The sequence below is a fragment of the Chlorocebus sabaeus genome, chromosome 19 (assembly GCF_047675955.1).
Source record: "Chlorocebus sabaeus isolate Y175 chromosome 19, mChlSab1.0.hap1, whole genome shotgun sequence".
NCBI classification, from domain to species: Eukaryota; Metazoa; Chordata; class Mammalia; order Primates; family Cercopithecidae; genus Chlorocebus; species Chlorocebus sabaeus.
The window spans coordinates 13,726,550-13,752,481 of record NC_132922.1 but is presented as its reverse complement, the minus strand read 5'-3'; the positions used below and the strand labels follow the sequence as shown (position 1 = coordinate 13,752,481).

Here is a 25,932-nt window from a genome sequence, read left to right as displayed (position 1 = left end):
TCTTACCCACCAAATCTGCCCTGGCTCCTGGCTGCCTCCTGCTTCCCGCTCCACACCTGATGGTTCTCCAGGGCCCCAGCGGCTGCCTGGTCCCCAGCTGGTGCCGCTCCTGTCTCTTGAATCTGACCCAGGCCCCTCCTGCAATCTGACCACCACCCCTGCCACCAGCTGCTTCCTCTTTGTCTCCTCTCCCAAAATCCACACTCGGATGCACACTGAGCATGAAACACAGTGACCGCTGGCCCATCCCTCCATCTGCACCTGGCATAAGGTGACCCTGACTCTGCTCTCTGCCAGCTCAAGTCTCTCACCAGACATGGTGGGGACACCTGGACTCCCTGGGCTTGCCTCTCACAGCTCCCTCTCAGCTTTCCAGTCTCCATCCTCTCAGCTTCAGTTTTCCCTGCCTGGGAAATCGGAGTTGGGAAACATAAGAGCTCCTTTTGTGTTAGGAACCTGAGGAATTATATGGTCCAGAGAAGTCATCAGTTATCAGCTGTGACCACCTGGGGCCTGCCTATAGCACAGCATTGCAGAATCTGAAGCTGCCCCCAGGCTCTGCAAGAGGAGGGCTGTGGTCAATTAGAAATGTCTGCCGTGCATGGGTGCAATTGATTAGCAATGTCTGCCATGAGTGTGGATTTATGAATGCCAGGAATTGCCATCCATGGTCTGGTCCAACTTTTATCAGGACACTATCTATCATCTATCTATCTATCTGGAGGGACAGAGGGAGAGAGAGAGAGAGAGAGAGGGATCCGTCATCAAGTGCAATACTTCCCCAGGTATAGACTTGTGGGGTATGAGCTGATACCTGGACACAGAATATGAGAGACAGTCCTGACTCCTATTAGTGAAGAAGATATTCCCTTTATAATCCTTTTCCTTTCTCTCAAGGAGGAAGTTTGCATTTGGCCCTGGGATGTCTTTAACAGCTCCCCAACAGTTTCTCATTTCTCCTTTAAGAGACAACAGGTTTACCGCAGGCAATGAATATCAACACTATTTTGCTGCATTGTACTTATTTTGTACAGTTACCTTTTATTTATAGCGAAAATCTTTTTTTCATTTACAGAGTAACATGATTCTTCTTTAAATAAATGTATTTCAACAAAAATGAATTGACTTAAAGAAAAAATATTAAGAAAATAATCACAAAGATGGTACACACAGACCATTGAAAGATATGGATGTACACATACATATATCACAAATGATTCAGACTTAAAAAAATATAACCCTCCCAAGAAGTGGGAGCCTCCCAAAGAGGAGCAGGCAAATACAATTTCCATTTGGGGGGATAAGGAAACTGACTTGCAGAGAGGTTTAGTATGTACCTGAGTTTGAATCCTGGTGCTACCAACCATCAGCTGTGTTTCTCCACCTCCCTGGGCCTGTTTCCTAATTGGCAAAATGGGGAATAAAGCACCTGCTTCCAAGGTTGTTTCCAGATGATAAGAGATGATGCCCAGGCCATGCTGGCACAGAACACACAGCAAAGGTGTGGAGCCCCTTGGGGTCTGAAACATTCAGGACCCTATGGCAGGAGGTGAGACTGTCCCATAATTAAGCTCTTTTCAAGGCACAGACCCAAGACTCAGACAACCCCAAGAACAGTTTATTTTGGATATAAAGGCAACAGGAATCCTGACCAAATGGTCGGCAGCCCTCTCGGCAGTTAAGTATTTTTGTACTGGGAGCCCAAGGTCCTCTGCTTAGTGGCTCAACGCTTGTCTGCCTTTTCCAGGGAGCCTTGTCCACAAGCACCTGCACCCAGGGGCCTCCCTCCCTGAGTTCAAACGCCCGAGACAGAGATGATCTGATTGGCTAGTTCAGGCCGGGGCTACCTGATTGGACAGAGCTTGGTGCCAAGCCCCCTCATAGGCTGCTGGTCAGCCTGTGGGGGCGTGTGGTCAGGTGCCCAATCAGTTGTGAGCAGGGCCTACAAGTGCAGGTGCTTGAGGGCTGGGGCTGCCAGGTCAGAGTTAGCTGGGACTGGGTCACTGTCCTGCTGGGATAGAAGGTTGTCTGGGCCATTGCAATGTGATCTGCCTGAGGCAGAGGAAAGATAAGTGGAGGGGTCGTGGTGGGGGGCACGAGAAGGAAGGGGCCAGTTGTGTGAGAGGGGGAGGGCTGCAAGGTGGGGGGTGAGCCCCTTGCAGTAGGGGGCATGCCAGACCTAATGGGCATGGGACTCTGCCTCTCTGTGTGACTGTCATGTGCAGGGAGCCCAGACGAGGTGGTGCCAGGTAATTAATTCATTCATCCGGGGTATACCATGGGGCACTGGGCACTGTGCCTGGGGCAGTGAAAAGATGATGAGGCCCTGCCCTGTGAAGCTGCCCTTCTGAAGGCCAGTGTGCCAGCCCCTGAGCTGCAGAGGAGACCCTCCGGTGGAGGGGGAGTGGGAGGTCCCAGGCCTGGCAGCATCAGGGCCCACCACTAGGAGGGGACTGCTGCCTGGGCCTCGGACTCCAGGTTTACTCTCCAGCAGCTTCTCTTGTGGGTCTGTGAAGCCACTGTGGGAAGATGTGGGGGCATGTGCGCCCATACTTGGGCCCCAGCATTAAGGATGCAGCAGCCAAGCACTCTGAGGTCTCAGAGATCCCAAGGGAAGAGTAACAGGGCCTCTTTCTCCAGGCACCCTGGGTCCCTGACAGCTTCTCCCTCCAGCACTGATGCTAGAAGTTTCTGGCAGATTAAGGGAGGCAGTGCTTCCCTCCAGGGGAAGCAAAACCGGCATTTGAGGGGTCAGGGAAGTTTGTCACCCAGATAAGGGGGAGAGCACAGCAGGCCCAGGGAATAGCGCATGCAACAGAGCGGGTGTGAGGGAGCTCCGAGTGGCTCAGGAGGATGGTAGGAGGACCGCAGAAGGGGCTGTCCCCACACGACACCAGAGGTGCAAGTACCGGGCTGAGAAATGGGGCTGAGGGCAGTGGGGCCCGTGCAAGGTTTTGAACCGAGGAGGAGCATGGCCATATTTGGGTTTTGGAAAGCACATTCAGGCTGCCCTGTGGAGGTGGAGGGGAGAGGAGGAGGCTGGGGCCGAAAACCCAGGGAGGAGGTCAGGGTAAGGAGCCCTGGAGAGCCGCGAGGACTGATACTGGTGAATAGCTGCAGGGCTGGAGAGGAATGATGCTTCAGAGCCCACACTCGTGGGACTCTGTGATTAAAGAGGGAGTTGGGGAATTACCATCCCCCTGCAACACACACAGTTCCTGGCTTGGGCAGCAGGACCAGGGAGCAGCAATGGAGGTTTGGAAATGGATGGGCCGAGTGTGCAGGACTGGGTGGGGGCCATCTGGGTGGAGACGTCCAGCGGCAACTGGACACCGAGTGTCCTCATCAGTGCACTGAGTACCCTCGATAGGGTCCTCCTCAGGCTCAGCACAGAGCAGGCAGCTGCCCGCCTCCCCGGCCATCTGTCTACACCAAGTGAGTTGGGTCCTGATCCTGGAGTTCTTGGAGGGACAAGTAAGCATCAGTGTTCAGGGGCAGGCGAGCATTAAGGGCCCTGACCTCCCCCTGCCCAGGAGGCCTTGCCCAGGGGAAACTGAACGGCTCCCTGGGGCCAGGGTCAGGGACCTCCTCTTCAGCCTCTCGCAGCACCAGCTCAGGGCGTGGCTGAAAATCCACCAGGTCTGGGACTCCTGGGGTGGGAGGCCCCAAGGGCTGGGGGTCCCAGTCTCTGGGGACTCTCTCCTGCAGGGAAGGGGGTAGCCTGTCTTCACCAGCCCCGCTGCCCCCAGGGGCAGTGCTTGGGGGGCTGGGGCCACCAATGAGACTTGGGGAGAAGAGCAGCAGGTCATCCCCGGAGGGGAAGGTGCAGTAGGCATCGTCCTCCGCTGACAGAGGCCGCAGGGGTTGGGGGGAAGACCCTGTGGGCACGCCGGCCCCACCCTCATCAGGCTCTTCCTCTGCGCAGGGGTCATAAGTAAAGTACACCTGGCAGGCCTCTATCTCCAAGGCATCTGGGAGGTGGAAGAAGAAGTAACCCTGGTTGGTGAAGCAGCTGGTCAGTGAGCGGTTGCTGCTTAAGGATGAGGGCTCAGGCACCTTGTCCTGCTGCAGGAGCAGCTGTGTCACCTTGTCCCTCTCCAGCACTTCCAGTGGTGAGATCTCAGGCGCCAGGCCGCCAGGGCTGAAGGACGATGAGGGGAAGGGCGAGGAGAGCCACTTCTGGCGGGAGAAAGGCGGGGGGTGGGTGAGTGGGGGCTTCCTTCACCTTCCTTCACCCTCCACCCCTTCCTCTGGATTCTCAGCAGCTCCTAACTCCTCCTCCTGAAGCAGTTGGCCCAGGGATGCCCCCTCCAGGAAGCCCTCCCTGACTATAGCCCCGTACTCCCCCAACTCATCCACTGGCTTGGGGAGCCCTCTGGGCCACCAGCCCAGGGAGACTGCCTGACCCACAGTCCGGCATAGGCCTGCCTGGCTCCCAGTAGTGCCCAGGAATGTTTGCTTGCTGAAGAGTGACTGTTTATTGGACACCTGCTGTGAGCCTGGCACTGTTCTAGATGCAGGGGACCAAGGAAAGCAGAGAATCCTCAAACTGTCCAGTGGGTACTAGCACAAGTGTGTGAATCGATCCATCCATGCCAAAGCAGAAGGGCGCTGAGAGCACAGCCTGTTCACCTTACAGATGCCCAGAGACGGGACACACCCCGGCCCCGATCACAGACCGGCAGGCGGCAGAGCTGGGACCCAAGGTCTCCGTTTACACTGTGGTGGGAACGTCTCTTGCGGGAGCTGATGGTTTCCTAATTCACCTCTCCCCCAGTTCCCTGTGGTCCCCACCCCCACCCGCTCCACCTCCCATCCCCAGAGAGAGGAAAGTGCCCATCAGAGCACTTCTCAGTTGCTCGGGATTCCAGAGAGCCCTGGCAAGGAGTGGGAAGACCCGGGTTCTAGCCCTGGCCCTGGCACTCACTCACTGTGTGACCCTGGGCAGGCTCCTGCACCTCTCTGGGCCTCAGTTTCCACAACAGTTAGCCACGTCTCTCCTGACTTCCTTGCTGTCACCCATCGGGTCACCAGGGAGACATCAGGTGAGCAAATGGAGATGTAAACACCCGAACAGGGTAAGACACAGACTGCACAGCAGAGTGGGGACAGCAGGCCCTCGGGTGGGTGAGTTTGGGAGCCCTGACAACCCTGTGTCCCCGGAACCCTCAGCAGCTGGACTTGGCCCCCTAAGCACAGGGACCAGGCCCAGTGGGCTCCCCAGGCCTCTGTGCCCAGCACGGGGCTGGCGGGTCCCATGGATCTATTTCAGATGAATTAATGAACCAGCAATGAATGCCCAGTTCTCCTCTCCAGGGGAAGTCCCTGAGGCTGAGTCAGCTGCTCCACAGACACACACACACACGCTCACATGCATGCACACATGCACACACGTGCACACACCGCTCAATTAAATCCGCCCCCTTCCCGCAACCAGGAGTTACGTCACAAAAGAAAAGGCTGAGAGAGGCAGAAAGGATAAACTGAGGATGGCAAAGAGGGGTCGCTGGCTGCGCAGAGACAGAAAAAGCACTGTTCGGGTGAGGTTCATGATATCCGGGGCAAGGGCAGGGCCAGGCAGCAGCCCTGAGTTTGCAGCCAGAGAGGGAGCGGCCCGGCCTGTGGCCAGTGCCGGTGAGCCAGGAACCCACTGCCTGTGGCCAGCTGCTTCCTGGGCCTGAGCCTCTGCCCACAATGCCCTGAAAGGGGCTTCAGGAGAAGCTCATGCCCCTCACACACACTCCCACACCCGCACACACATTCCAGGATCCCCTGGGAAGTGCAGTGGGCCTTGTGGCCCCTGTGGGTCCTAGGGTAGAAGGGTAGGTCTCTCACCCAGATGCGGAAAAGGTGGGGCCGGCTTTGCCAGCCCCAGTCCCCAGCCACATCATGCCTTCCTCCTCGGGACCCCGCTCCACACACTAGACCCAAGGATGCCCTCACGGGAAGCCGGAATGGTTTGCAGCTCCCACCTCACAATGTTCTAGATCCATAGAATCAGGACTTGAAGCTGGAAGGTATCTGAGCATGCAGCTAATCTAGCTAATCTAGCTCACCAGCTAATCTAGCTCAGCCTCCAACCAGTTCAATGGGGGAATCTCTATGCTTCTGACACACAGGCAGCTGTGGCTTGCTGGAATACCTTTACAGATGGAATCTTGCTACCCTCAAGGCTGAGGGAAGAATTTTAAGGAAATACATTCCTGCACATTAAGAGTGCTGCAACTAATGGCCAGGCACAGTGGCTCACGCCTGTAATCCCAGAACTTTGGGAGGCCGAGGCAGGCAGATTACCTGAGATCAGGAATTCAAGACCAGCGTGACCAACATGGCAGAAACCCCGCCTCTACTAAAAGTACAAGAATTAGACAAGCATGGTGGTGTGTGCCTGTAATCCCAGCTACTCGGGAGGCTGAGGCAGAAGAATCGCTTGAACCTAGGAGGCGGAGGTTGCAGTGAGCTGAGGTCACGCCGTTGCACTCTAACCTGGGTGACAGAGCAAGACTCCGTCTCAAAAAAAAAAAAAAAAGAGTACTGCAACTAAGATATTCTCATCTTGGGAGTTTTCCAAGGAATTCCAGAAGGGGCCCTTGATCAGCCCTGATAGAGAACTCCAAAGCCAGGTCATAACAGCTCTGGTCCTGCATGGCTTTCCTCGCCCGCCACTCCTCTTGACTTCCCTCTGCCCCTACCTCATCCCCACTCTCCAATCTTGGGAGCCTAGAGTAGGGCTAGGGTGGTGAAAAAAAAAAAGTACTCCCCACATCCCCCCTTCATTCTCGAAGCTTCCTGCCTGAAGGGGACATGGGCTGGGGAAGAAGAGACGACTGAATTTGAGATGGAGTTCAGAGCATTGCTGCTCTGTGGGCTGGCACTTTAAAAATGAATCGGTGTTTTGTGACTCAAAGTGAATGGAAGACTTGTTAGTATCCGTGCTGAGTTATGGAGCCTGCTCAGGAATTTTGGGCAGGGACAGGAGAAGCACGGAGCACGTCTACACAGACAGTAGGGCAGAGAGAGCTAGTGCTGGCAGATCCTGTTTGTTCAGCACACCGGCAACGGTAATACCAGATAGGGAACTTTTTTTTTTTTTGAGATGGAGTCTCACTCTGTTGCCCAGACTGGAGTGCAATGGCGCCATCTCGGCTCACTGTAACCTCCACCTCCTGGGTTCAAGCGATTCTCCTGCCTCAGCCTCCTGAGTAGCTGAGATTACAGACCCGCGCCACCACGCCCAGATGATTTTTGTATTTTTAGTACAGACGGGGTTTCACCATGTTGGTCAGGCTAGTCTCGAACTCCTGACCTCGTGATCCACCTGCCTCAGCCTCCCAAAGTGTTAGGATTACAGGCTTGAGCCACTGCACCCAGCCTGATAGGGTTCTTTTGAACACTAACTGTGTGCCAGGCAAAGTTCTCAGGGCTGGACACATAGTAACACAGTTTTTCTCCCCATCTAACCGGTGGGGAAACTGAGGCCCAGGGAAGCTCTATAGGCCCAAGGTCACACAACCAGAAAGCGGTGGAGCTGGGATTAAAACCCAGGCAGTCTGGCTCAGACGGAAAGTGCCAGAGCTGGAGAAGAGACCCATGCCCACCCTGGAGGCTGCTCACTTCAGCGTTTGGTCTCCTCTCACAACACACAAAATGAGCTACTCCCCTACCACCCCCTCATCCCACTCACACCCCTGGCCACCTCTGCCTCTCCGCCCCAGCCTCCTACCTGGACATCTCCTCCATGCTCTGAGGTCAGCTGGGAAAAGAACTTCGAAGGGTCTGGGGTGTGACACTTCAGGACCTTCTTCAGCCTGGACAGAGGAGAGAAGGGAAGAAGGAGGGTGAGAACGGGAAGGGCCATGGTGTCCTGCCATCAGTGCCACAGCTCTGGATGCCGGGCGCAGAGCCACACCACATTCACTCATGTATTTATTCCACCAATACTAAGTGCTCACTGTGGGAGGACGCTGTGTTGGGCACTGGGGAGACAAGAATAGCCAACAAAAGAGGTCCCTGCTCTCAAGAAGCTGACATTCTGATGGGGAGACAGACACAAAGCATGTTGCAACACCATCATTCATTCCGTGGAGACAGAGAGCAGACTGCTACATGAGACGAGGAGGTGGGGTCAGTGGGGGCGAACACACAAGCCAGAGCGCTCAGGGATGGAGATGGCTAGAAAAAGCAGAGTGAACCAGGAGGAGGTAGAGAGGAGAGAGGTTTCCTTGTCAGGGCTGCCATGGATGGTGGTTCAGGTTGTGCACTGCCCAAGGGCATTAGGCTTGGGCAGGAAGTGGGAGAGGTGGTGGTGAGTGAGGCTGAATTCCAGCCCATGTTCTGCTTGCCAAACTGAGTGCCTGGAACCTGTGTACATCGCCCTGAAGAGGCACCATTTTTGATTTGCACAAAGGTTCCACATGACTGGTGGAGGCCCTCAAGGGCTGGGGTGTATTACAACACAGTGGGCAGCCTCTGAAGAGCGTTAAACAGGAGAATGACACGGTGGAGAAAGGACTGAAGGGGCATAAGAATGACAAGGAGGAGGGCATTCTGGAGGCCACTGAACGCACACCTGGGAGAGGACCTCTCCCCCTACAGGGACATGGTTTCCCTGAAGGCTTGCAGGGAGCTGTGGGTAGAGGGGATGGGTGGGTGGAGGAATACCTGTCTTCTTGGGAGGAAAGAGGAAACGGGGCTCCAAATACTGCCGAGAACCACGGCTCCAGGACGAGGGTCAGGAGAGCAGCACTCACTACTAACCGGCTATGTGACCTTGGGCAAGTCAGCTGACTTCTCTGGCCAGTCCTGGCCTCAGTTAAAAGTCAGTGGTAGCCCCTGACTCACTGCCTTCCCAGTGCTGTGGAAAATCGAGTGAGGTGACACAGCTAGGCACGCTTTGCAAACCTCTTGGGAGAAGCAGGGCTCTCATCAGGGGGCCACATACCCTGGTCAGAAGTGTCACCTCCTCACCACTTTGCCCTCCACCAGGTCACGCTCGGCACAGCAGCCAGAGCCACAGAGGGCAAAGTGGATCCTGTCCCGCTCCTGGGGAAACCCTCCATGGCTGCTCAGCACACTGCCCAAGTCCTCGCCATGGCCTGAGGTCCCAGGAAGCCTCACTGCCGCCACCTGTCCAGGTTCAAGTTCAGCTTCCTCCCCAACCCGCTTCTGTCTCCAGCCACACCGCGTCCCTGCACTCTGTTCCTGGAAGGTTCTTCCCTCCTTCCTGCCCAGGGCCTTTGCACACGCTGTTTCCTCTGCCTGGGACACTCTCCCTATCCCCTCCACCCACCCCCACCATGGGCTCCTGCTTCAGATTTCAACAGAATCACCACTTCCTCGGGGAAACCAGCCCTGGCCACGCCCCAGCCAAGGTTCCCCTCCCTGTTGTCTGCTCCTGATACAGTCAGCAGTCAGTATCCGTGGGTTCTGCATTCACGGATTCAGCCAATCCCTGATCAAAAATATTCAGGGGGGGGGGGGAACCCTCATAGCAATACAACAATAAAAAATAATACAAATTTTTAAAATACAGCATAACAACTATTTACATAGCATTTACATTGTATTAGGTATTATAAGTAATCTAGAGATGACCTAAAGTCCCTGGGAGGATGTGTGTAGGTTACACGCAAATACACTGCTGTGTTAAATCAGGGACTTGAGGCCAGGCGTGGGGGCTCACACCTGTAATCTTAGCATTTTGGGAGGCCGAGGCAAGTGGATCACCTGAGGTCAGGAGTTCGAGACCAGCTTGGCCAACATGGTGAAACCCTGTCTCTACTAAAAATACAAAAATTAGCCAGGTGTGGTGTCGTGTCTGTAATCCCAGCTACTTGGGAGGCTGAGGCAGGAGAATCACTTGAACCCTGGAGGTGGAGATTGCAGTGAGCCGAGATCGCGCCACTGCACTCCAGCCTAGGTGACAGAGTGAGACTCTTACAAAAAATAAATTAATTAAATAAAATAAAAATCAGAGACTTGAGTATCCACCGGCTTTGGTATCTATGGGCGGGGAGGGGGGTCCTGGAACAGGTTCCCCATGGATCCTAAGGAATGGCCGTACATCGACATCCTCCTCCGCCATCCTGATCCCGGTGTGTCGTTACACACCCGCAGGATTGTCTGCCTTCCCGCACTGGGCCGTGAGCTGCCTGGAGCTGGGGCGCACGCATGTGGCCTGCCACTGTGTTCCCAGCACTTTGAGCTGTACCTGGCATGCAGCTGGTACTCAGTGAATATGAGAATAAGCGAATGACAGTCAGACCTAGATGGACCGGCGGGGACCCAGACACAGAGACAGTTGACGTGGGCACACGGGCATCCCCAGTCCTGACAGCAGTGCTCTGGACAGGGCCCCGGGGCTCTCCCTGGAGGGCTGCGCCTCCCACCTTCCCCTCGGGTTGGTTCCACAGGGTCCCCCTCTGGGGATGGGACACAGGGAAAGGCCAGGTTTTGGACAGGAAGGACTCTCTGGAGGGTAGAGGAAGCACGAGTGTATCAGAGCAGGGGGCTCGGTCCAGAATCTGATCCGGCAAGGTGGCATGTGCGCATGTAAGTGTATGTGTGTGTGTGTGCATGTGTGTATGTGTGCTTGTGTGTGTGTGTGTGCATGTGCATGTACGTGTGTGTCTGTGTATGTGTGTGTGCATGTGCATGTACGTGTGTGTCCATGTGTGTGCATGTTGGAGGGGTGGGAGCACGAAGGAAGGGGAGGAGAACCTTCTTACCATGGCCCGGTGTTCCTGCAGTTGATCAGCAAGTACACTAAGATGATGAAGCCAAAGGCCCCGCTGAGGCCCACGAGGAGGTGGCCGAGCCACGGAATGGTGTCCTTCCCAAGGGCTGCCCGGGGGTGGGAGAAACAGCAAGGACAGGGGTTAGAGAAGTGCTGTCACTCACCCTGGCTCACTCCAACACCCCGGTCCAGGGCCCCGCCAGACACTGCTGCGTCTGGAGGGCTGGGGACAGGGTTCGGCTAAGCCCGTCCTCTCTGGGAAGCCAGATTTGATGCTAAAAAGAAATGGTACAGTGGCATTCCAAGAGCTCCTCTGGCTCCAGACAGATCCCATGGGCCCACCTGGTGAGCCTACAGCCCCCCACAGCAGCCTGGGCTCCACCTGGCTGCACCCCTCCCTCCACCTGCCTCCAAGCACCACTTAGAGGACCCCAGGTCTTGCTTGAACTTGAACTCAAAATGTGATGCAATGAGGGACAGATGTCCAGCAGACAGGCTGAGGGCCAGGCTGCTGGAATGTCACATGCCTTCCTCACAGCAGCTCTGCCTCACAGTCAGCGTACCCATTTCACAGATCAGGCCGAGAGATGAAAGCGGCTGCCCCCAGCCCCGGCAGAAACTGGGAGTTTGAGATTTCAGGGTGGAGAAAAGTGAAAAAAGCCTTTCTATCCCTCCCCAACTCACAAGGCCCATGGCAAGCCCCGTCCACTCACTGAACCCCTGTTCCTGTCTGAGAAGCGGGCCCCCTGCAGGGTGACAGCAAGTGAGGCATGGAGCTGACCGCTGTACCCTCACTCCAGGCAGGGAGAGGATGGAGCAGCTCCTCCCCCAGCCACCCCCTCCTGCCTGAGCCCCCTCCCACCCTTGCTGCCCACCAGTACCTGCAGGCTTTGTCCTGAAGGCCAGGGGCTGGCTCCAGGGGCTCCAGGTCGTGAACTCGCCTTGCAGAGGCTTGACCCGCACCTGAAACTCATACTGGGTGTCTGGGGTGAGCGTCTCCAGGCAGATCCATTCCTGCTTCTGCTTGAGGGTCATCAGGGGGGCCTCCTGGGTCAGAGACAGGACTGTCAGCGCTCACCTCACCTCCCATGGCAGGGCCAGGAGGCTGAGTACCACAGCACCCTCCTCAACCCCCGCCAGTTGCACCCCCCCTTCCTTGCCCCCCAAAGCTCCCTCACTACCCAGTCGCTGGGGCCTCAAACCCCGGGGTCATCCCCTAAAGCCCAAGTTGTCAGCTAATCAGCTGGTTCCACCTCCAGAACCTGGTTCCACCTCCACAGCCATTCCAGAACCATCCCTGCTCTCCGAGCTGCACTCACCCCAGGCCTGAGCCGCTGCCCTCTCCCAAGCCTGCAGCTGGTCTCTGGTTCCCATCCATGCCCCTCTTCAGTCTAGTCTCCACAGGACCAGAAAGCAGGACATCTCCACACACTTCACCACCCTGGGTCGCTCTTTTCGCCTCCTCTTGCTCTCCACACACATAGCAGCATCCTGCCTTTGCCGTGGCAGGTCTTTCTAATTTTGCAAAACTCTCCCCAGATCTTTACCAGTGAGCTCCTCCTGGACGCCCAGGTATTCAAGGGGCCTTCCCTGGTCACCTGAGTCTGAAATAGCCTGTGCCAGTCACTCTCAAATACCTTGCGCCATTGGGTTTTCTTGGTGGAACTTATCACTGTCCCATAGCCTCACTATCCTAGACCCTGTCGCTGTGTCTGCTGACTGACTGCCTGCCTGCCCTGCCCCAGTCTGAGATTCCTGAGAGTGGAAGTTTGCTGAGCTCACCCTCCACTCTTTCCCCATCATCCAGCGCATAGTAGGTGCTCAGTAAATATTTGTTGAGTGAGCAATTGAGTGAATAAAGAAATGAATGTAAGTGAATGAATAAGCAACAGACCCACACAGATGTGGAGCAGGTGGGCTTTGACACGTGGAGGGGTGGCTTCCCTGGCCTCTGAAAGCCCACGGGGCTGGGCAGCTGCCTGTCTCCCGGCTTTCTGAATCTTTCCCTGAACCTGCAGCCAGCCAGATCCCCAGGGTTAAGGGGGCTAGATAAGGATGTGGAAGTCAGGCCGGCAGCCCCAGGCAGTGCAGAAAGAGCACAGGAGTGAACTCAGCCACCCACCATCCACCTGGGGCTGATGGGACCTCGCCGCAATGAAAAAGGGACAGGACAGGGACCAGGACAGGAAGGAGGAACCAGAGCAGGTGGGGACTGGGCCACATTCTCACCTCCCAGGTGTGGCCTGGGGACAGCGTCCGGGCCTCAAACTCCAGGTGTCTTTCAAAGTAGTGGGAGGCTTGGGAGATTTCCCAGCTTATGTTGCATCTGTGGGTCTCCACGTGGACGACTTGGAGGGAGATGGGGGCCATCAGGCGAACTGGAGACAAGAAAGGGGAAGGGAGAGCAGCCAGGCATGACCTCCACCTCCCACTTTGTACCTGCCACTCCTCCCTCCTGGCACCCGCCCTACCCCCCACCCAAAGCCCTGCTCCCTCCCTGCCTCCCTCCCTGCCTCCAGGCCTCTCTCAATGATCACCTCTTCAGAGAAGCCTTCCCTGACCACTCACCACTCTGCATCCCCCTTGCCCGTTTCATTTTTATTCCCAGTGCTTATCATTACCTGACCTATGAAATATATGGTTTGATTTCTTTATTCATTTTCTGCCTCCCCCAGCAGACTGTGAGCTCCTTGAGGGCAGGGACTTGGTTGTCTGCTGTGTCCTTGGCGCCTGGAAGATTACCTGGCACTTGGTTCAGTAGCTGCTGGATGAATGATTCACCGCAGCTTTTCTCTGCACTTAGAATTGACCTGAGAGCTTTCCATGGATCATCTCATTCATTTCAAGTGTGAATATAACACTGTGTGATTCTGAAGTTAAATGAATCTCAGTTTCTATACTTCTGAGACTCTATAGAACCACATAAGTGATAAGCAGATGCTGAGTGCTGACTACATGGTAAGCAGTTTCTGTGTCTCAGTTCAAAGATGCCTTACAAGCCTGGTGGGTAGGTAACTCTGATTCTCCCCAAAACTCAGGCTCGGAAAGGTTCGATATTCTGCCAGTCAGATCACATCCAGGTCAGGCCTGACTCTCACTTTCTACCCCACTGCTTCCCTGGAGATGGACCCCAAGGTCAGCAGGCAGGCACTCAGGCATTCAGCAAACCTTCCCAGACCACTGTCCTGATGAGATCTAGTGCTGGGTGCATGGCAAGGAGACAAAGGGGTGGCAGAGACTCTGCCCTCAGGGTGCTCACGGCCCAGTGAAAGAGACAGGGCTACAATCAGGCAGTGACAACGCAGGACATACATTCCCAGAAAGAGGAGGTACAAAGGGCTAAGGGAGTCTAGGAAGGCCTCCTGGAAGAAGTGACTCTCAACTAAGCCTCGAAACATGAGTGGGAATTTTCCAGGTGTCAAGAGCCTTCCAGGCAGTGGGATCAGCATGTGCAAGGGCTCAGAGGCATGAATAGGCAAGGTGGGTTTGGAGAGCCAGCCTTTGGTGGCAGCAGAAACACAGGCCTCAAGAGGAGGAGTGCCAGGGAGGAGGCCCAGGGTTGGATCCTGAGGGGCCTTGAATGCCAGAGTAAGGAGCCAGGACATCATCCCGAGAGCAGCGGGCAGTGAGGTGGTCAGATGTGGGTGTGGAAGCTGCGGGGGAGAGAGGCTGGAGCAGGGAGGATCCCAGAGGAGGTGGGAGGAAGGAGGTGCCCAGCCCTGCCCCAGCCCCACCCTGGCTTCCTCACTCACGGTTCTCAAAGGGTTTGAAGTCCTGGATGGCCATCATCCTCCATCGCACCCCTTCACGGCACATCACCCTCAGGGTGACGATGTCCACTGAGGTCAGTTTCTGAGACTGCAAGGGAAGGAGGGCAGGGGTGAAACTTCTAGCAGCTGGGGACAGGGGAAGGGGGAGACCACAGGGATGACCAGGGAAGGATGGGAGCCTCTCCACATGCCCCGCCACCCAAGGCAAGGGCAGCAAACGTTTTCTGTAAAACGTTTTCTGTAAAAGGCCACATCGTAACTATTTTTGGCTTTACAGGCCACACAGTCTCTGTCACAATGACTCAACTCCACCACTGTAGTGTGACGCAGACTCAGACAACATGTAAATGAATATCAGGGCCATGTTACAATAAAACTTTATTTACAAACACAGGCAGTGGGCTGGATATGGCCCGTGGATCAAGGTAGTTTACCAACGCCTGATCTAAAATGAAGTGAGCTGCCTTGAGAGGGAGTGAGCTCCCTGTCACAGGAGGCATGCAAGCTGAGAAGCCCCCACAAAGGTACAGGTCTGGAACTATACCTGTTTAACATTTTTCAGTGTGAAAGGCCCTCCCCTCCCCTATCTCTTCCCATCCCTATGCCTTGAATTTTCTGGAAGAAAATGGCCAGGTATTGAACATATCGTGTGAGCAGCCACTGCTGAGATGCCTTAGCCCCTCAATGCACACAGCCTTCATCCCATGGTATGAGTGGGAAGCCTGAGGCTTAGGCTGGTCAAGGGACCTGCCCCAGGTCATGCAGCTGGACAGCAGGGGAGCCCAGGTTTAAACCCAGGTCCTCTGTGTCCCCCTACAGCGTGACTGCATCTCCGAGTCCTGGCCTGTCATGCCTGACAGAGGGCTGCCAAGCGAGCAGTTTAAGGCAGCCTCCCACTGTACAGGTGTACCCTGCAGCCCGGCAGCCCTGCGGGAGGAAGCTCCAGTGCAGGCCTCTTAGGATCTGGGGTCCAGGATGCTGATTGCAGGGCCAGGACCTCGGGCACAGTCCCTCTGATCTGCATAAGACCCACTATGAGCAAACCTTGAACCTCATCATTAGAATTCCCCAAACTGGTCAGTTCCTCTCCACCCCATAGACCCTGTCCTAGCCTTCTTATAGCTGCTAGGCAGACTAGATTTTCCCAGATAATAGTAGTCTCATTAACATTATTACTATTACTGTTACAAAAATATTGCCAGTCATACATTCTCATGAGCACTCACACTGTGCCAGGCACTCTTGAGAGCACTTTACATATATTATCTCATTTAATTCTGTCAACACCCTTGGACACAGGCACTGTCACTATTTCCATTCTATAGCTGAGGATACTGAAGCACAGAGAACCTCAGGGACTTGCCTGAGGTCACACAGCTAAGAAATGGTGGAGCCAGGATCAGAAACCAGGCCACCTACAGAGCTCCCTGCCCGGGCACAGCATCTGGTTCCAGAGGCTGTGATTTTCTCAGCTTCACTGTGTAACTCCATCTTCACACTCTCCTGCCCCTCAAGAAGACATATAACCGGATGGTGGTTGGAAGATGTGGTCTGGGTGTCCTTGGAGCCCGCTGCTGCCCAGGACGCTTTGACAGACAATAATTTGATGTACACCCATCTGGACATGGCCACATGCCCTGCAAGAGGCAGCCTAATGCAATGGTGAAAAGCCCGAACTGGGAGCCCACGGGCCTGGGTTCAATCCCAGCTCTGTACTTCCTGGCTGTGTGACCTTGGGCAAGGACCATACCTCTTTGAGCCTCAGTGTCTTCATTGGTAAGAAGGCGACAGTGCTGATGTTTACCCATGGGGCTGCAGGTGATGGCAGCAGCTGCCCATCTGGAGTGGCCGCTGCTAAAACTCAGGCTGCAGTGGGGAGGCGTAGCTGGGGCCTCCTGCTCCACGGGGCGGGTAGGAGCCCTGCCCTCCCATGCAGGCTGCAGCTGCCTAAGTCTTGGCCGTGGGCCCAGACCTCCTGGTGCTCTTGGGGGCTGGGATCAGGCAAGAGCCCCACTCTCCCGGGTGCAGCTGCAGGCACCCAAGTCGCGACCGCAGAGCCAGGCGTCCCTGCACTCTCAGGGGCTGGGAAGGTCTCCGCTGCCTCCGCAGGCTCAGAGCTGTCTGTTCCCACTGCCTGGGCTCTCCCCTGCTTCTGGCACCGGATCTGATCCTGGAGGCACGGTCGGGGCTACACACTCCATGGATCCAGTGCGAGTTGGGGACAAGCGGGACCCACGTCCCTTCTGAGGTAGCCAGGAACTCTCCTGGGGCAGCTGCAGCTTCCCAAGCCTGGACCCAGGCATCTCTGCTCCCCCTACAAGCTCAGGGGTGTCTGCTCCCATTGTCTGGCCTCCCGCTGCTCCAGTGCCCGCTCCAATCTCAGAGCGGGGCCAAGCCCAGGCACAACCACAGCCTGGCACGCTCGAGGTAGCACTGACTCACTGGCCCCAGCTGCCTTGGCCTCCTCTGGACTTCAGGTGCCAATGAGCACAGGGGGGTGGGAAGCCACGGGGGCGCAGGGGGCAGCTTGACACTGGCCTGCAACTGCCCCTTGGCCCGAGCAGCCTGGGCAGAAGGGGCCGAGTCTCCGGTGAGGTCCCACCTTCAGGCTGGGGAGGGCCTTGACCCAACAAGGTAGGTGCCATTATTATGCCCATTTTACAGAAGGGGAGATTGGGGCACAGGGGTTGCCCAATGACACCCAACTGGTGAGCCAGGGCTGGAGCATCCAGCTCCAGAGTCTACACCCTTCGCCCCCACACTGCGCTGCACTGCCAAGACCCCGGAAAGAGCTGGGTGTGGTCATTACAGTTCCTTACTTGATAAGGAACACAAGTGTCACAGGAGCCACGAAGCGCAGGGGAGACGGCAGGAGCAGAAGATGCCTCACATACAGAGGGCACGTCGGCCCTGGGGCAGGCCTGAGTCCGTGCCCTGGGGCGTCACCTGTTTTCCTCTGCCTCCTCCTCAGCGCTGGGCATCCTGCTTGGCCACAGCCCCGGCCATTGTGCCCTTGTTCTTCCCCTGGCATCTGGCCCGCCCTGAGATCGCAGCCCGGAGCTGGGAGACCACCTTCTCCCTGCACTGTCTCCCGGGGTGGGTTACTCACATTTGGGGCTCCGAGGATCAGGTTGCAGGCCCAGGATGCTTGACTCACAGGGAGCAGCTCACAGGTTTGGTTCCACCGCCTTGCATGGCAAAAAACCCTCCTTAGAAGAACAGGAAGGACCCACACAACTGGCCCAAGGGACCTTTCTCAGATGTCTCTGCTGCCAGGATGGCACCAGGCAGCAAGGCCAGGCTGGGGCTCCTGTGCCAACCTCCATGAGGGGCACTGCCTCCCCGACTGGCTCCATGGTATTCCTCCCTCATGGGTACCTTGTCCTGCCCCCTCATCCCAGCCTGCTCCCACGGCCGCTGGAGTGATCTAGAAACAGAAACCAGTTCAAGACAGGCAGTCTTCCCCACCTAGAGCCCTCCAAAGCTCCATGAGGCTTAGGATGAAGACAGATCCTTAATTAGGCCTTCGGAGCCCTGTGGAATCACCACCCACCCAGAAGCCAGGGCCTGAACCTGCTTTGCCCCTCCATCTCCCTCCCCATTTTCCCCCGCCCCACACCCTATGGAATCCACCAGGGCCCAGCCACCTCTCTGTGGCCTTCCCCTTCTCCCTGACCCCAACAAGCCTACCTGGGGTCAGTCCCTCACTCACTGGCCACCTGGATGTTTACATCACAGTGACATCTCTCTCCCAGCCCCCAGTCACCCCAACCACTCCCAAGTTCCCTGTCCCCACAGCTGCCTACAGGGTCTCTCAAAATCCAAGATTATCCGAAAAGCTTGGGGGCCCTCCTTTCTCCCCACTTCCTCTCTGCTTGCCTCTAGAGTAGAGTCCAGCCTTGGCATAGCAGGCTTGCAGCTCAGTGTCCCCAAACTACCCTGTCCAGTTCATCCCCAGCCCCTCCACTGCAGCTTGGACTCCACCCAGGTTCTAGAAGTCTACATAGCTGACTTCCAAATTATCTTAAACGATCCCTTGATTCCAGGTCTGGGCCCCAACTCCTGTGGGTCCCATTAGTCCAAGATTCTGTAAATGGAGGCCAATGCATAGGATCCAGAATATGAGATCCCACCATCCTAAGATTCTTCAGTGTGGCCAGTGGGCTCACCGTCTGTCCGGCCAGGCATGGACTTGGCAGGAAGTGTCCTGCAGAGCCCCATCTTGGCTCCAGACACAGGAGATGTTGGCTCTCGAGTTGTAGAAGCATGTGAACTTGGAAGTGCCTGCTGGGCAAGACGAGGTGTGAGTGCTGACTACAGGTGCCCACGGCCCCCCAAGGCATGCCCGCTGCCCCTGCATCTGGCACCCACGCCTGCCAGAGGAGAAGGTGGGTAAGTCTGGCAAGCAGAGAAGGGATTCACAGACCCACTTCAGAGAGGAGGAAATGGAGCCTCAGAGCCTGCAAATTCCCACAGGCAAACTAAGGCAAGGCAGGGACAGAAAGTAGCACATGCCTGTGGCTTGGAGAGTGTGTGTGTGTGTGTGTGTGTGTGTGTGTGCATTCGTGCATGCGTGCCAGGGCAGGAGTCTGGGACAGAGGGTGAGGCAGGAGGTGGACACCTGGTCTCTGGCCCCATCCCCTTCTGGGAAGAGGCTTTAGCAGGGCCTTAGCTATCTCCCCGTAGGGAAAGCACAGCTGTCCAGATGTCAGGGTCCTTACCGTTCACCGCTGCAGATGCCCAAGAGGTAGCCAGGGGCAGGAGGAGGATGAGGAGGGGCAGACGCCAGGACAGAGCAAGGGTCGCCATTACATCCACAGGGTGGAGCCGAGGAAGGAAGCCCTGATGGGAGAGGAGAAAGAGAGAGCACGTATAAATACACATCCCAGGTCTCACTGCCCCTAGAGGCAGGCTGGGCCTGCCCCCTCAGTGTGCATGGTCTGCACTCCCCGGTGCCAGCTCAGTCCAGCCCCAGGACCTTTGCACCTGCTAGTCCCACCACCCTGCACATGCTCACACCCTTCCTTCAAGTTTCTGCTCAACTGCTGCCTCCTTCGAGAGGTCTTCCTTGACTAGAATACATAAAGAAGCACCCATCATGGCCAGGCGTGTGGCTCACGCCTGTAATCCCAGCACTTTGGGAGGCTGAAGCAGGCAAATCACCTGAGATCAGGAGTTTGAGACTAGCCTGACCAATATGGTGAAACCCTGTCGCTACTAAAAATACAAAAATTAGCCAGGCGTGGTGGTGGGCGCCTGTAATCCCAGCTACTCAGGAGGCTGAGAGAGGAGAACTGCTTGAACCCGGGAGGCGGAGGTTGCAGTGAGCCGAGATGGTGCCACTGCACTTCAGCCTGGACGACAGAGTAAGACTCTGTCTCAAAAAAAAATAAAAGAAGCACCCTTTGTTAGTCACCACTCCCCGACATTTTCATCACAGCATTATTTATTTGTTGTTTATTAACTGATTTGTGCTTTCCTCTATCTCTCTTCACAAACACACACAGCATCACGTAAGCTCACTAAGGACAGGTATTTTTGTGTTTTGTTCATTGCTAGGTCCACAGTTCCTAGAACAGTGCCTGGCACATAGTAGGCATCGGGCAAAAAAATTCTTGAATAAACAAGTGATGAAATAAATATAGACAGAGCTAAAGTCAGCAGGCAGAGGAGCTTCCAGAGGGCTCTGAGGCTAGCCCCTGCCTCTGCCCCTCACTCTCCCTGGAGGGAGGTGAAGCAATGGTGTGAAGGCATCAGGACATGAACTCGGAGAGGCAGAAAAGCAGACAGGAGCTTTGATCTCAACACCAAAGAGCCCTAGAGGACGGGGGAAACTGAGGCACAGAGGGCTGCAGTAGCCTTTATGGAGGACCTTGTCCACGCTCGTACTCCCCTACCTGACTGGAAGCTCTCCCTGGAGGCAGGGCCAGGTTGGTCACCCAGATTATACCCCAGGGAGAAAAGAGACATGAAATATCTAAGCCAGCCCTGTCAGAAGGAGGTTCAAAAGGTTTCCCAGAGTGCCTATTATGCACTGGCCGCTGGCTGCTGGCCGGTGCTTTTTGTTTGTTTGTTTGTTTTTGTTTTTGAGACAAAGCCTTGCTTCTCAGGGAACCTCTAGCCGACCATGGAAGCTCCCGTTCAGCACACAGGTGAGGCAAGACCAGGACTGTCGCAGTGGAAACGGGAAAGAAACATAGCTGCCCCTACCCTCTGCAGGGGCTGGGTGTGCGGAGGGGAAGGAGAAAGTGAGCACATGGTCACTTCGGGAAGATAAGGGGACTGCTTCCAGGAGAGGTGTTTGGAGCAGGTGAAGCGGGGAGGCCGGGAGATGAGGAGGGAGCTTTCCAGGGAAAGGTGAAGGTGGCCTCAGTCAGAGGGGCCGGAGCAGAGGGGCAGGAACAGAGGGGACAGGAGCAGGTGAGTCGAGACATGCAGAGGAGGTGGAGTGTCCTTCCCTCCTTCCTGCTCTTCCATTCTGAGAGCTGCCAAGGCCCCTGGGCATTGGGCGTTTTTCCCCTCTGTTCTCCCTTCTCCAGCAGCTCCGAACTCCAGCTCTCACTCCCCTTCCCATCTCTCTCTGAGTCTCTCACTGGCTCTAACTCTCAGCTTCCAAGGGTCTTTCTCCAGCTCAGCCCCAAGCCTCCACGTCCCTCCCAATGGTCTGCAGGACCCCCTCACAGCGGGTGCTCCTGGACCCAGCAAAAACCCAGCTCATCCCTGGCTCTTCTCCCATCTGACTTTCAGTTCTGGGACAATTGTACCCTTCCTGTTCCAGGGGACCTTTGCCCCCATACCTAGCGAGCCAGGACACTCCATAGACAGCAGGACAGTCCAATGACTACTTGTTGTCTCTTCCCTGCCCTCACTGGGCCAGCCTCGTGCCATTCCAGCCCAGACCACAGCACGATCCCATCTGTAGGCTCTCACCTGCCTTCCCTGAAGCCCCCCTCCAACCACCCACCTCCCTGCCCAGGAACCTGCAGTAGCCCTGGAGGTTAGGCTTTGCAACCAAAGCCTAAATTCCCACTTTCAGGGCTTTCTGGGACCGGGATGAGGTCAGTCAACCCTTCAAGACTGCCCTCACAGGAGCAGGTGCATGTACCCAGGCCAAAGCACATAACACGCCGCACCTACCCGCCTGCACAAGCCAGTGGCTCCAGGCGGCCAGGAAACCGACACTCACCCTCCAAAGGTTCTTCCCAAGTCTATCCTTGCCCTGGGTCCCCTACAGATCCTGCCATCCTTCAAGCCCCCTTCAAACGGGCCCTCATACCTTTTTCCATGAAGCCCTCCCTGATTTCTGTGATGGAGGGCGAGGGCTTCCTCTTCTGAGTGCCTTGCTCCTCCCTCTAGGCTGGCAGCAGCAGGGCCAGCATTGGCCAGGGGCTGGCCCACCAGTATACTTGCTCCAGGGACTGTTGAGCACAGGGCCGAGCACACAGTCGGTGCTCAAGAAATGTAGTGAAATGAATGAGTGTAGTCAGAGGCCTCAGTACTGCAAAGAAAAGCAGAGCTCTTTGGGTGGCCCTGGATTGTCTCGTGGCTTACATCGGAGCTAGCATGGAGCAGGGACCCGCGCCCTGGTCCCGAGAGCCATGGGTTCCATCTCCTAAGGCAGATGTCACAGGAGGGAGAGTCAGAGGCCCGCACATTGTCAGAGCTGCAAAGGTTCTCTGAGCAAGCCCAGTCCCTTATTCTACGTTTGAGGACATTGAGGTCCAGAGGTGGGAAAGCTTTGCAGAAGGTCACATCAGGAGCCCAGCACAGAGCTGGGATCAGAAACCCCCCCACACACTGCTCTGCCACCCCCTTAACCACACCAAAACCATTGGCCGACGGGTTACTGTAAACCAGGCTCCATTTGAAACTCTTTAAACGCAGCAATAAGGGCCTCTGGCAGGGATACTCTTATCACCCCCATTTTCCAATGAGGAAACGGGAGGCACACAGAGGTGAAGTGCGTTGCCTAACTGGAATCCGAATCAGGGCAGACTGCCCAGTGCCCAGGCAGGGATCCTCCCCTCCCGGAACTCCCCAGATGCGTCTTCCCACCACGACAGCTCACACGACGGTAAATATGCACTGGTGACCTAATAATACTCATGACGTGTACTGAGCACATACTCTACGCCAGGCCTGGGGCCAAGGGCCTCACATATGCCAGCTTATCTAAGCTGCCCAACGGCTTTATTATCCCATTACACAGATGAGGAAGCTAAGGCTCCAAGTCCCTAACTTGCCCAGGGTCATATACACAGCAAGAGGCGGAGTTAGGCCTCCAGGCTCACTCTCTCAAGCTGTCCCACCCTGCCAGACACTGGTCCCAGAGGTGACACTGGTCCCAGAGGTAACACTGGTCCCAGAAGTCAGGCTGCCACCCTCCCTGCCCTGGGAGTCAGGACCCAGCAGCTCACAGACAGACCGGCAGGTGCTTCTCCTAGGCACCATGGGTTCACCTTTGCCTGGCCCACTGTCTCCATAGGAGGGCGAGCTCCCCAGGGTGGGGGCTGCTTACCTGTTTCTTGGGATCCTCAATAGCAGAGGGCACAGGGTTGGGACTCCAAAGAGTGCATAGCCCAACCAGGGACTCCCACAGCCTCTGTGCCCCTTCACGCTCAATCATGTCAGCCTGGCCCTGGGGCAAGGGGACCATCAGTGTTTTGTGTGGGTGTCACCCCAGGTCGGGCCCAGCCTCAGGATGACCCCATGCCCAGCACAAGACCTGCAGAGAGCTCCAGTGTGGGAGGAAGGTGCTGGGGGACAAAGGGGTGCCAGGTCAAAGGAGGGTTAGGTGCAAACCACAGGCCCAGCCTAGAGGCAGCCAAGCAGGAGGAGAAAGCGCCATCTGGAGTCTGCTTCCTGCCGTCTGGAGCCCAGGGGTGCCGCGATGCTTGGAGAGGGCAGAGTCCGGGGAGGAAGGTGTGGGAGTGCCAGAGGGGCACAGAGCTGAGGGAGTGCCTGACAGTCACTGAGGCTGCACCCTCATTCTGCAAGGGGGAAGCTGAGTCTCAGGGAGGCCAAAGAACCCACTCAAGGTCGCACAGCGAGGAGAAGCCCAGCCTTGGGTGACAGCAAGTGGAGCCCGGGACCTCGAGTTTGAGCACCCCCTCCTGGGTCCTCAGGCACACCCATACGAGCCCTGTCGTTCATGACTCTGAAACCGGTCACACCCACAGATGCCTACGTCCCCACCACAACCCTGCAAGGTGGGTCTCGCTCCCCCATTTGATCCATGCCAGAACTGAAGCCCAGAGTGACTGACCCCAGCCATCTGGTTTCCAGAGAGATGCTGCTGGGGACAGGGACTGGCGCCTGCTCTCTCTCTGCCTGTGCAGTCCTGAGCGCTCGGGGGTAGTTCGGCGGTTAGCCCTCCCTACAGCCGCACGAGGAGGCTCTAGTAGGCTTCATTTTTGCCAGATGAGGAGACTGAGACACAGGTCAGCCTCTCACCCAGGCAAGAAGGGCGTAGAGCTAGGATTTGAACCTGGTGAGGTGCAGTTTGGGGCCCCTGCTGCCATCAGGGGTACGTGGTGGTTGGGACAGGGTGGTAAAGCAGGAGTTCGGGAGCCCATGGTGCATGCCACCTGACCTCCTAACTCGATGGGGCCTATGTCCCCTCGTCCTCTCTGGCCACCTCCACCTGCCACCCCCGTGCTCCCACACACAGTACTTGTCTCTTGCTATTTAACTTCAGGGGCTTCCCCAGCCGGGTGCGGGACCCTGGCTATGGGGGAAGGAAGGGAACCCTTGGGGATAGCTCAGCCCCTCACTCTACCTCCCTACCCCGAGGTGCTACAAACAGTTAAGGGTGGGAGGCTTCGGCCCCCAGGAGAGGAGAGAGCATGAGCTCCAGGCAGCCCCAAAGATGGGGTCCCATCCCCAATGCCTGGAGATGCTACTGACCCATCCAGTCATGCAGCCAAGGGAGAGACAAATCCAGACTCAAACCCAGGGCTCTGCCTCCAGCCTGGGGCTCCCAGAGGCCTCGCAGCACACTTCACTTCACAGATGGCTCTCCACGGGGACCCTTCTCTCCCCACTTACTCCACACGCCTCCTGAGGAGCACTCGACACAGAGGTGCCTCCCCCAGTATATGGGCCCCACTCCACAGAGGTCAGGAGGGGGCTCCTGCCTGTCCCACCCCCCAGTATATGGGCCCCACTCCACAGAGGTTAGGGGGGCTCCTACAGGTATATCCTGTACCCTTTCTGGGCACCCAGGCTATCCACCCACCCCTTCTCCACCTCTCCGGGTTGGGGACCCGGCACACAGGGCCCAGGGAAGCCCCCCATCCCATAGCAGCCCCTAGCCTCCCCTTAACGGGTTGGGAAGGAGGGGTGACCTGGGACTGGGGAACGCTTTTTCCTCCAGCCCGGAGCCCTGAGAGCTGGGCCTACGCCCTCCCCAGGGGAATTCTAAGATTAAAGTTGGGGGGATGGGAGGACTGGCAGAAACTGCTGGGGGAACTGAGTCAGAGCTGAAAGTCTTCTCTGTGACTTTCACTGCCAGCCCCCTGGCTGGTCCCACAGGGGCCGAGAGGGAGGCAGGGGAGCATCACCTGGCTGAGACATGGGGCGGTGGCAGCGCGCGCTCTCCAGTCCTCCCCGCTGCTGGGACCGTGGCCATCTCTCCAGGGCCCTGCTCAGCTCTGGCCCAGGAGACTGCTGCGGCTGCTGGGGCCACAAAAACTAAAAGCCCAGAGCCAGCCCACTTCCTGTGCAGAGGATAGAGGGGCAAGGCCTGGGGTGGAGAGGCGGGGAGACGAGGCTTATGAGAAAGCCTGAAACTCCTCAAGCACCCAGGGCCAGATAAAGATCTGCCTCCTACGCTGGGGGCGGCACACACACACACACTCTCACACACACACACACACACACACACACAGTCAAATAGGGGCCTAGCTGCACACAGGAGCCAAGGGAACGCAGACCCTCCCTCTCTCCCCTCCTACATCACCCCCATGCCCACTCACATGGGCTGCCCAACACCTCTGATGCCTCCATCCGGTCACACACATACCCACTAACACATAGGCTTCACACAAGCAGGTCCCTCTAGGTGACCCCAGAGTCTCACCAGCCTGCAACGCACCATCTTTCAGAGACTCCCTTTTCACCTCGCCTTCCAGAAAGCCCCTTACTCCGTTTAGCATTCAGACACAACGGGTTTTTTTTAATTTTTAATTTTGTGGGCATGTGGTAGGTGTCTATATTCACGAGGCACATGAGCTATTTTGATACAGGCATACAATGTGTGATAATCACATCAGGGTAAATGGGGTATCCCTCACCTCAAGTATTTATCCTTTCTTTGTGTTATAATCCAAATATACTCTTTTAGTTATTTTTAAATGTACAATAAATTATTGTTGACGAAAGTCCCCTTGTTATGCTGTCAAATACTAGATCTTATTCATTCTATCT

General features: G+C 56.3%; 1 protein-coding gene across 1 annotated transcript; it reads right to left on the bottom strand.

Annotated features, from left to right (window-relative positions):
- Nucleotides 1–785: 785 nt before the first annotated feature.
- IL2RB (interleukin 2 receptor subunit beta) lies at nt 786–25,232 on the bottom strand. Its single transcript, XM_007975689.3, has 10 exons — nt 25,068–25,232; nt 19,227–19,347; nt 18,675–18,789; nt 17,615–17,693; nt 14,488–14,593; nt 12,965–13,113; nt 11,617–11,782; nt 10,728–10,842; nt 7,724–7,808; nt 786–4,179 (listed from the first exon to the last, which is right to left on the bottom strand). Exons 2-10 carry the CDS (start codon nt 19,312–19,314, stop codon nt 3,427–3,429), a joined length of 1,656 nt encoding a protein of 551 aa, XP_007973880.3. The 5' UTR covers nt 19,315–19,347; nt 25,068–25,232; the 3' UTR covers nt 786–3,426.
- Nucleotides 25,233–25,932: the final 700 nt, after the last annotated feature.

Excerpts from the sequence above, each read along its gene's own strand:
- IL2RB (XM_007975689.3), bottom strand. The coding sequence starts at position 19,314 with ATGGCGACCCTTGCTCTGTCCTGGCGTCTGCCCCTCCTCATCCTCCTC. Across the intron at positions 18,790-19,226 it reads GGCATCTGCAGCGGTGAACG|GCACTTCCAAGTTCACATGC; the intron begins GTAAGGACCCTG and ends CTTGCCCAGCAG. Across the intron at positions 13,114-14,487 it reads CTTCAAACCCTTTGAGAACC|TTCGCCTGATGGCCCCCATC; the intron begins GTGAGTGAGGAA and ends TCTTGTCTCCAG.